Source organism: Galendromus occidentalis, unplaced genomic scaffold, assembly GCF_000255335.2.
Source record: "Galendromus occidentalis unplaced genomic scaffold, Mocc_1.1 scf7180000077526, whole genome shotgun sequence".
Classification (NCBI taxonomy): domain Eukaryota; kingdom Metazoa; phylum Arthropoda; class Arachnida; order Mesostigmata; family Phytoseiidae; genus Galendromus; species Galendromus occidentalis.
Window position 1 is genome coordinate 123651 of NW_003805514.1, and position 11020 is coordinate 134670.

The following is an 11020-nucleotide window of genomic DNA, read 5'->3' on the forward strand; positions in this document are numbered from 1 at the left end:
CGGTAGCCACACGACGGGAAGCCGCAATCTTCACTAAAGCGGAACTTGAGATATCCTTCAGGAACGGGTTCCTCTGATTTCGTCGTTCCCGTCGCGGTTGTCGTCGAGGAAGATGAGGACGACGACGTGGACGTCGAGTTGGACGTGCGAGGTCTCTTTGAGACTCCGGGAGGACTTGCCGATCCGGCGGACGGAAAACTTCGCTTGTCTCCGCCGCGAGCCGCGGAGCCCGCCGTGCCTGCAATATTATCCATAACTCGTTTCACATTCCGATATCAATTCAAGAACCATAAACCATTAATCATTCATTATTTACGGAAACGAGAGCTACGCTTATGCTGTGCTGAAGTGGTATCCTTATGGCCAAACTCGGAGCGAAACGCTCGGACTCACCATAGCGGAACTCGGGATTCGCGAGTGGCTGAGCGGCCAACTGCTGCTGAAGCTCGAGAGGGAACGCGTTGGGTTGCTGGAGATCACTCAGTGAAAGCATGCCTGTCATGTAGCTTTGTGGAGAGCCCAAACCACAGAGGAGAGCTGGGAACCGGGCCGGACTCAAGAGATTTCCCGGCGAGTCCGACGAAGCTTCGCTTGGCGATCGCAGAAATGCTGTTGCAGGGATTGTGCGGAATGTTCCTTGGGCAGAGGGGACGGCGCCTCCTTTTTCGGCAACGGGGAGAAAATCTCGGACGACTTCGCTTTGAGGCCAGCGAAGCCAGCCGGAGGCGAGTCCTCGCCGTCTGGAGTCTTATTCGGCAGAGGATGTGGAATTACCTCTGAAATTTCCAGGAACTCCCCACACCCGTTCTCAGGACGGGACCGAGCGTCAAAAGTTCCAAAAAAACTTGATTCGAAAAAATATAGCATCAATATCGATGCACTCCGGTCATCGGAGTTCTGCAATCATTTATTTCGGACTTTCAAAGAAATCATTTTATTCGCGATGAAGGCGACAGGGGTACGGGAGATACGGTGTACATTTTCCCTTTATATGACTCCTTTCCCCTATACACCACTGCTATTCCCAGCCCGACGTCGGAATACTGAATATATAAAACAGACGATCTCAAAGTATAGGTACGTTATAGATTCTAGCTAAAACACTGACTTTTTCCATTCTCCTGCTCATCCTGAACCGTCGGCGTCGTGCGGTCGTGAGGTCAGAGTGGTCTGCAAACCACATGCAGATTTGGACCGCATCGGGGAAAGTCGCCTTCTCGGATACGGCGGCCAGCTCCTCCGGAGGTGGTATTCTCCTCGGAAAGATGCCGGGGTACCTCCATTTGGCCATGGTCGACCGAAATCCCGTATCCAAATCGTGCACAACAAGTCTCCGAGGCTTCCCTGCTGAGCTGGAGGGAGGTGACAGACAACAAAAAACTTGTCCCGCGGCGGAACACGAGTCTCAATGCTATTCCGAAATGTAGGACATTCGCCTCCGACGTGATTCTGGCGGTGACAAGGACGAATCCCCGATTCCGGTCCCAGTTCTGAGCCGGAGAGCCTCAACCACAGGTTTTGAGATCCTCGAGTACATCCGAAGTCTTGAGCATTTTCCGCCAAGGAGGCGTGAAGCGCATCGGAACATTCGCGCTCACTGACCGTCCATAATCTGTTCGAGATCCTTCTTCAATGAACCTGTTGGAGGAGGATGAGGGCGTGTTGTTTCGACTTCGAGAATTTCCTGACCCAGTTGAGTGGGTTCGCGCTCGCTCTCGACGACGGCTGAGGGGAGTCTTTTTCGAAAAATCGTATCGTGATCAACGTCAACACGATCATTACGGCCAAGAAAGAGAACGTCTGTAAGGAACGGTGTGTTTAGACTAGCCGCACACTCCGGACAACAAGTCGAGGTCGATAATAACAATACTCCGATGCCGATGGTTGCGAGACATCGGACGAGTTTCCGCATAAGAGATTGCTCGCGAGATTTGGTGATCTAGACAAACTTACGATGGCCATATCGAGTTTTCCGACAGATTCTCCGCAAGCTGTGATCAAAGCGCTTCTGTTTCGAAGCTTGACGAGTACCGAACTCGATATCAGCAGCAGAACAATGAGTACACAATATACACAACAGTCCTTGAAATCGTAAAGAAAGGTTAGCTGTGGATCCAGTGAGAGACCACGTGGATTTCCTAGTTCTGTAGGGCATGAAACTTTCTATTTCACGCAACACTCATTTCTTCGATCCGAAAATCGATCCGCCGAGATTTCCTTGGGTCGAAAAGTACCAAATTACTTACGAAAAACTTCCACTTGAAGGGGAATCGGTAGTTGAAGGACGAGTTGTCGATCGCAATCCAAGCAACCATTGCAATCAGCGACAGGATACAGAAGAAAAGGTGAATGCCGAAAAATGATGAGCTCAACGGCTGATCATCCTGCTGCGGATTCGAAGAGCTAGGAGTCTTCGGCTCAAGACAAGTGTCGGATCGGAAAAAACTCAAGAGCAGAATGGCGATGGTCATGCAGCCCTGTAAGGTACCTCATGGCTAGCAAGAGTTGGAGGATGCATCTAGATGCACCATGCATTTAGATTCTAGATTTCATCACTTCCCTCACTCTCTCGAGATAGCTATCAATTATTATTCTCGCTGAATACTCGGAGCGAGCTGACCAGTCATCACACATACCATGATGGAGAGTCGCAAAGCCCCGACAGGCGTCGCGAAGTAAGTCTTGTCCCAATATATCTGGAATTTCGCCGAGTTTCTAGCTCCTTGCGATAATGACCTCGTAGGTGCTTGTCGATAGCTGGTCCCAACCCCGCCAAGGAGAAACTGCGAGTTCGAGGCTGGTTCCTCCGACGGCAACCGCTCGTCTTCAAGAGCGACTGACTGGAAGCAAGGGAAACGATCGTGCTGAGTAAGTTGTTCGACGCACGTCCAAATTCTTCTGCTTCGGAACACATCCGGAGGTGGGCCAACCGGAGCCCGCTCGAAGATGTACGCGTATGTAAGTTCCCTGCCCTCTGGAGATAGCGTTCAAAAGTGCGAGCATAAATACGAATCGACGAACGGATCAGTTGTAAGCTGGGTGACATTCGATACTCCGAGTATGTCTCGGTACACTGTTCATAACGAACCGTCGAGACGGCGTAACGATCCGTGAGAGTTGCACTGCGGAGTAACCGCAATCGTGACACAGTGAGATCTCCTCACAGCGGACTTGACGGGATCGACAAAGTCTGTTCGTTTTAATGATGTTCGCTTCGGAGGATGCTCCTCGAATGCAGATGAAAATCAACCTATGTATCTTCATTTATGAATGTATCCCGTGCGAGCCGCCTGATTCCACTAATAAGAGCCGCCGCGCCGAGTGGGAGCCGAGGAGAACATTTTTTGGTGCCATTTCCCGGACCATGGACCCTTCTCCAGTCGATTTCAGGATACCAAGAAGTCCAGCTTGTGAGTTAGGTCATGGATCACCGGGATTCTTCTCCATCTTCAACAGACCCGCTCAATGCGGTAGCAGCGGAGGGAAAACTGATTCCTCTCCGGTGATGAAAGAGGTATACTTTTTCCTCAACCTGCTTGGCACAATCGCTGCTCTCGAACTCGAGAGCCCTCCTCACTTTCCATACACCTGCGATCCGGACATACGGACAAAGTAGTATGGGAGGCGAAAAAAAACCGAAAACAATCAGAGGCATTCCTCATAGAGTTCGTTACTTGTGGAGGGAGCGGATGCGACTCGCGGTGACAATACCGGACCTCGGTTCCCCCTTTTTCCACAATTGCCTCCGATCGCCGAACGTTCATAGAAATAGGTCTGATCCTGGCAATCCGATTTTTTCTAGAAAGTTGCCAATCCATCGTTCAGTCGAAGCCCGAAAAGGCCCACGTCCGGCGCGGCGAAACGAACCTCGCCCATATGACACGCTGCATGTGCGTGCCCCAGCTGAACTCTCATCAGCGAAAAGGTCACATGCCCGAGGTTGCGCAAACGTATGTCAGGCTGCGCACATCTGAGTAAAATACTACATACTTAAAATACGCATTCGCGAATCGAGCCATCTGCGAACGCGCAACCGCTGGCCGACAGAGAACGCCGATCTCACCTTCAGTTGCGAGTCGTCGATGAGGCACGATGGTCTATCGACGAGGCATTGCGTCACCTCCTCACTGTCCATCATGATTTTTACACTGAGCGTATCCATTTCGTTTGCCGATTCACGTCTCGGTTGTTGTCCGACAGAAACGATCTAAGGCCACATGGCGAGCGGTAAGCTCTCTTCACTACGAGTATCGTGTTGGTAAGGTCGATCTTCTTCTCCGCCGCTGCTTCTACCGCAGGGACGAGATGCTGTGTAGGATGTTTGAGAGCAGCGACTAAGAGAGGACCGCGAGCGCCGGGGAGCCAACAGAGGGCTCTGTTGTCGCCGAGTAACGCGGAGGGACTCGCAGGGAGAACCCAGAGTAAATGGTGAGCATATCCGCCCACCCTGGTCGTCTACTCCAGAGAATTCTAGACCCCTCATCTCGCCTCTCTTTGAGACAGTCTTAGATTCCACGGCGAAAGCCTGCTTCCTGGACTCCTGATATTCGACTATACGCCGAATTTCTCGGAGAAGGTATACGAGCAGACGTTTTCGACTTTCGTTTGCCCAAATTCTACTCCAGAGAATACCTCACGGAGCATGCTTCCCAAATGGCGGTCTCGAGGACGAACGATCTATATGAAAACAATAATTGTAGTGTCAACACACTAGTGTCGGCTCGTCTTCTGACGATTAAGGAAGTCTATTTTCGGAGATGCGTCAGCTCTCTCCGTATTAGGGTGGGGCAAACCCAGCAAGACTTTGCAGGTAAGCTTGGCCGAGGGCCAAGGGCGTACGCACCAAAGAAGTTTGAGTGGCTCAACAGGATCTGATCAGTGACCGCTTCCAACATCGAAGTCAGCGAGGGGAGGTTCCCTGAGCTTCGGCTGAAGGAATTGTCCCTCCCGGAAGGACCCCAAGACGTCATCGAAGAGAAGTCAAACAGATTATAATCTCGACGATCTATTGATCCCTGTGAGACTCACCTAGTGAGACTAAAGTGTCGATCCATCTCATTTTTTTCAATTTTGCGTTCAGCTTTTGAGAATGAGAAAACCTGTAGGAGAGCCTGCGGTTTAAAGCGTATGAATCGAAAATCCCTATTACGGTGAAGTGTGATTTGTATTCTGACAATCCAATCGAAGGCAGGGCTCGTGATACACGGCTCCCAGAAACCCGTCAAGAAAGATCAAGAACTGATAGAGAGACCCTCCGCGGAGGATAAGATTAGCCATGAGCTTTGAGCGGATGCTACAGGAATATGCCCCGCCGGGGAAACTGACAATGAGAATTTTTTCGGCGCGATCTTAGCTAGCCCTAGTATCCGTCATCGCATTCGTTCCAGTGGATCAACTCCCGGAGGACGTCTCTCCGAGGCGGAAGATTCCAACCGGTCTGTCGTAGAGAGTACAATGAGTACAACGGTGAGTACAAGTCGCATCGGTCGCGTCGTACACCCGAACTCCCCTGAAAACCACCGGAACCCCTCAAGGAGACATAATTTCCGCCATCACTCACCGCCGGAGATCTCACAGCACTTAAAGTCCCTTTTTCGGAAGCGAACCCCGGGCGGCCAAGGTGTCGAGCAGACCTTCAATTCCAGAGTTGCTGCGTGTCTACAGAAGTCGGATCGCTCCAGATCGGGAGAGCGAGAGCACATTTGGGGTCGAAACCTCGAGCTTGTTGATGTCGAAAAGGGTTCTCGGGGATTTTTTTCAGCCCCATGAATATATGAAATGCCACACTCTAATCCGAATCGGAAAGGTGATTCGGGGGGGGGTCTCTCTCCGAACGTAACAGGCGCCCGCTCCTCGGTCGCTTCGCTTTGTTTCCGTCCTCCCCTCGCAGGTGATCATGGTCAGGTCTCTGGTCATAAGGCCCAGAGAAATATGTACTTGGTCTAGACGAGCGATCACTCAAAAAATGAGAATCGCGACTTCCAGTTTTCGAGAGGGACACACGGCAGCAGCAGCAGCAGCAGCTCGGAGAGGTGGTGTCCGGTGTCGCTGTCTCATAAGTTGGTCATTTTTCCATGGTTTCACGTTGCAGTCGGGCGTGGGCTCTATGAGACTGGAGCAGGGCTCGTGTATCCCTGCTTCAATTAAGCCGGAACGGAAATTGACTTCTTCTGCGACCGCTGAATGAATGGTGTGATTCTCGAATACAGGGGAATAACTCGCAGATGTGAGAAAAACTTCCCTCGATACGCGTACATACAGCTCGCGAAGACATGATTTTTGAAACACAATGCGTAGAAGCGAGTTCATACGTCGGCGCCGATCGACGGCGGGATCAGACAAGTGGAAGTTGAATTCCACGGAAAGCATATTCGTCTGTGAGAATCTCCAGTCGAGGCATAACGATTCTCACTGACTCCCCCGTTTGAGGCTCCGCAGCATCACGAGACACACCGATGCAACCCTGCGGTGATTCAGCACTCTAAGATCGAGAACACGCCTGTTCGCGTCGATAGCTGGTATCGAATTGAATTTATTCACATCGGCGTTTCTAAGCTTTCACTCGGCACGGCGGCTGTCCCGTGCGGCTCACTACAACCCTCGCAGAAATCTTGCGCAGAGAACGCTCTCGCGCTCGCTCAGGAGAAGATGGTCATAAAGCACCGATGTTCTCGAAACAGCGATGCGTAGGCCAATTCAATCAATCTCGTGCGGGGGTGGGTTCGCGATGGAGACAGTGGGTCAAAGCAAGCGACGCGTTGCTTCTTGTCAGCTGTGTTCGATGGCGTTGTGCACGTGGAATTTCGCTTTGGTAAGCAGCAGCTCCCAGGCGTACGCTTCCGGCCCGTCCGTCAGCCGCTTAGTCGCAAGCAAACGATGTCAATTACTAGACTCAGTCCGAGGGACGCAATAGAGACTCGATTTATAAGCTTTGATGGGTTCGACTCCATTAACTCCCCGGGAAGCCAGTCAGTCAGTCAGCCAGCAAGCCAGCGAGCGACTTCTACAGGCGCCTCTGGTGGGGTGGTTGTTCCCTGACAAATAGCCTTTCCGTAGATTCACTGTTCTGCCTTATAAGGAACGGGCGCACGGGTGAGCGGGGGACTGACAGTCAGGAAGGCGGAAGGGGAACGGAGGCGCGCGGCTTACTCGTCGATCCCGCACAGCCAATCTAGCCGGTGGATCCTCAAGCTCAACTTGTGCTCCCACAGTGCGAACTCCTCTCAATTTGTCTTGTCTCTGGATGTTGTTTTTATCGGTTTCGCTACCTTGACTCGTTCGTTTTATTCGGACGAGGAGCGTCTCGTCGCCGAGCTTCTCGGTTCCCTCTGCTCTCACCTGTCCGGATGGATCGTCTCTTTCCGGCGCATGCTTGGTTCAAGCGAAGATTCTGAATCGCAATGGCGTTTCCTGGAACTCAAACACTCATCGACGCGGCAGAGGTCAAAGGATGCGACCTCAGAATCTCTCGAAGCGTTTCCAGGCTCGCTTGGACGACGATTCGAGAAATAAGTGTTCCGTTCTCCAACTGAACCAGAGGGAGGGTCGGCTCGCGAGGTCTCTCTTATTCCTCTGCGATTCCCACAATCAGTAAGGAGAGCTCGCTCGAGGGGCTCGTTCCGGGAGAAGATTAGGATGGAGCGATCGGTGGAGTGCAGATTTGATTAACGAGATTTCCAGTCTCTGAAGTTCCTGCGTCCTAATTGAGAGTATCAAATTTCGAGGGAGCTGCCGCGCATGGATAGAGGAACAACTGAACTCAGGAGGGAGCGTGAAGAGCCGTTCCAAGGGAGGAATGTCGCCCTCTGTTCCTGGTTCTCCGTACCCCTGTACGTCGCTCTCCTAGCTCCCCGGCCCGGTATTGCTCCTCTTTTCTTCTGAAGGTGCATAAGAATCTGTGATCATTAATCGGATTAATTGATTAGCCGGTGGAATAAACGAAGAGCCCATCGGAAACTGCTCCAAAGTGACTCCGCCGATCGGGGGAATTTCCTCTCTGCTCCACTCCCGTTTCCTGCTTGTTCAAGACGACTTTGACAATCATCCCCTGCCACCGCTGGCATCCATGGCGTCTCTGGAGGAAAGAGAGCCTCCGCCACCGATACCGCTCGGATCGATGCCATTGTAATGGAGCAACTCCGAAATTTGCAATGTTCCTCTTTTAGCCCTCAATAAATGCTCCGCTCGTCGAGTCGTTCTCAAATAATAAGTCTCAGGCTATCTATAACCGTTATGGGAAGGATACCAGATGTGAGCTCCGGACGAACTCGGGCGGGAGTCATGTAACGGTGGGCATGATTTTACCGGCACGTAGCCAGTCTGGAACGGAGAGAGCTTTCCCTCTGGGGTGAGGGGACTCCAGGCATTCTGAGTCATCCATCCGACCCTCGGTACTCTCCACGGCCGGAAAGCTATTCCGGGAGCCTTTTCCCGTTCCCACGACTTGAAGGAAATAATCGATATCTGCAAAGCTCTACCCCGAGACTATCATAGAGAAGGAAATGAAGGGGTCCAGATACGGAGCGGCCTGATTAATATTTGATCTCACTCGGGAAGAGAAACAACAAAACGCATCGGGTATACTCGTCAGGTTTTCACGATAATGTGTCTGGTATCCGCCCGGCTCTGCAGGCCGAACGTCTGATGAAGCAACGACGGAGGAAACTTCGGGAGCCAGGGAAGGGAGCGAGGAGGGGACGCCGAGGATAAATTCGAACAAATGAGAGGAGGGAATGGCTGTCTGAATGAATAAAAGATTGAGACTGTAAATGGAGGCGCGGATCGAGTTTCATCGTGAGGGCGAAGAAAAACGAAACGTACGGACGTGAATGGCGCCGGTCTAAGTTGTTCATAATGGCGATGTCTTCTTTTGTGGGGCAGTGAGGCGCGCACTATCTCTCAGTAGCTTTTCCTTTCTCCCCAGGTCCGCTCGTCCGTGCGTGCCTCCGCGCCACCGACCGCTCGAGTCAGCCTCTTCGCGGATTTATTTGAGCGGAATGAAGAAAGATCATCAAAGGAAATGCGGCAGGAGTTTGAAAGTTTCTTCAAGGTATGCCGGCCTACCATCGAATCCTCGGAGTACAATGTTGTCGACAAGGAACGAAAAGTCCAGAAAGAGAGAGGGTGGAAGAATGATCCGGAGCAGCGTGCAACTCGGGTTTTGCGGTTTTTGTTCAATGATAAAGCTCAGACCATTTGTTGCAGCTGGCCGCGGGCGGGAGAGCACCTGCAACAAACGAAAACATGGAACAACAGATGGACGCACGAAAATCGAGAGAACAAGCTCGACGCCGCTGGAAAGAAAATCGTCGCCAAGAATCTGCGACGGTCGATCACGTTATTTGCCATCGGGCACGCGACAGACTTTGGCGAACGAGCGGTGCGCTTCGCAGCTCGCCAGCTGCCGTCAAGAATTTTCGTTCAGCGGCTTCAAACGATATTCAGTTGACAGCCGGTCGCCTGTCACGGCTAACCGGGAAGTTTGACAATGATCGTCCGTTCTCCTGGATTGTTGGTCCGAGGGAACAGAATTCATGACCAGACCATGCTCATCGCTTCCTCTCTGCATGTGTCCTTCTTTTTGAACGCATCCAGGATTGAACGAGGCGAGACAACGCGCTTTCACCTGCTTTCCCACACACGAGACACGAGACCCCAGCCTCGTGGCTCGTCTGGTCGGAAAATCCGGATTTCGGATCTATAGAGACCGAGACCGAATTTCTAATCGAACGCACAGCGAGATTCTCGTGGGAAGACATGGGTAGTAGGTTCCCGAGCCCTTGAAATAGAAACCGCTGTCCTTAGGTCCGATAAGAATATTGGATCTCCACAAGCGAGAATCGTCTGATGACGCATTCCGGGTGTTATGTATATTCGGTTTAAAAATCAAAGACTTTCGAACCTTTATCGAGCTCCCACCGACACGGCGGAGGACTCGGCTGAATCTCGCTCAACCCGAAGCTCTCGATCGAAAATCATATGCAGGAACGCATACATGCGCTCTCGTCATAACACGTTCTTTCAACGGAGACTTCCCGCTGCTTCCTGCCAGGCCGACCGACGCAGTTCTGCGTAAGGAAGCCGAAGCGAGGAGAATAGCTCAGATTACGGGGATATGGAGGAACAAACCCGGGCCCCAACTCCTGCAGGGCAGAGTCCCACCGGCGCGGCGTCTCCGCCGCGAACTCCGCTGGCCGGTCGGCGGGTCTTCTTTCCGAGGGGCGAAGGCGGTGGCACTCGAGGAGATCTGTCGTTCTTTAGCCTTGCTCAAGTGTGCAGCATAGAAACAGAGCGTCGATTGCCTTCGAGTTTGCTTGGTCGGTCGCGTGGCATCGACGGTCCGGCCTACAAGCGGCTACGGCGGCCCGGCAAACCTCTCATAGACCCACCGCCCTCGGTATTAACTTCGCCCTGCCTTTTCTTTCTGCGTTCATGTGGAAGCGAGCGAGCGGACGAACGAACGACCGAACGAGCGAGCGGCAGGGCGGTCTAGCGAGCCAGCTAGCGAAAAAGGGAGCTAGACGGAGTAGGAGAAAACCTTTTCGGCCAAAGCGTTTGTGATCCTCGATCGCCAAAGCGGCTTACGAGAAAATCCACTCGACGACCCTGCTCCCGGTGCCGCCGCCGATGCCATCTGCACCAGAAGGCCAAAGGGAAAATGAGCAGCAACATCGTTCCCAGTGTGGCGTAACAGCTCCAGAGGATAGACTTTCGCTCTCGTGTCCCTACGAGTCCTCCTGGCATGCTGTCGTTCACCAACGGTGGTCTTCCGCAGCACGGCGGCCGTCGCAATCTCCCTTCGTAAGCGCACTGTATCGACTGACGTCATCTCTGTAGGGACAGCTTTCGCTCGCCTTGCCTCCGGACTCAAGGACGGCGAGTCTGGAGAGCTCGGAAGTATCAGAATGCGTCCCTCTGGAAATCTCGGAGGACGACTGCGGGATACAGCTAATCAGGGACTCTCCGATCACCTCGATTGAGACGACTTACTCAGGCGAGACGTGGATCGCAGTTGAAAATG

The 11020-nt window shown here is 52.5% G+C and overlaps 1 protein-coding gene across 1 annotated transcript; it reads right to left on the minus strand.

Annotated features, from left to right (window-relative positions):
- Nucleotides 1-1129: 1129 nt before the first annotated feature.
- LOC100906466 (uncharacterized) lies at nucleotides 1130-4312 on the minus strand. The gene is made up of 5 exons (XM_018641202.2): nucleotides 4064-4312; nucleotides 2637-2840; nucleotides 2247-2477; nucleotides 1954-2082; nucleotides 1130-1800 (listed from the first exon to the last, which is right to left on the minus strand). The coding sequence occupies exons 1-5, from the start codon at nucleotides 4160-4162 to the stop codon at nucleotides 1630-1632; spliced, it is 834 nt and encodes a 277-aa protein (XP_018496718.1). The 5' UTR covers nucleotides 4163-4312; the 3' UTR covers nucleotides 1130-1629.
- Between the last annotated feature and the right edge of the window lie 6708 nt (nucleotides 4313-11020).

Bases quoted from the DNA above. Each gene is read 5' to 3' on its own strand.
- LOC100906466 (XM_018641202.2), bottom strand. From the start codon at position 4,162: ATGGATACGCTCAGTGTAAAAATCATGATGGACAGTGAGGAGGTGACG. The intron at 2,478-2,636 runs GTATGTGTGATG...GGTACCTTACAG, and splicing joins CTTTGCGACTCTCCATCATG to GGCTGCATGACCATCGCCAT. The intron at 1,801-1,953 runs GTAAGTTTGTCT...CGTTCCTTACAG, and splicing joins GAAAACTCGATATGGCCATC to ACGTTCTCTTTCTTGGCCGT.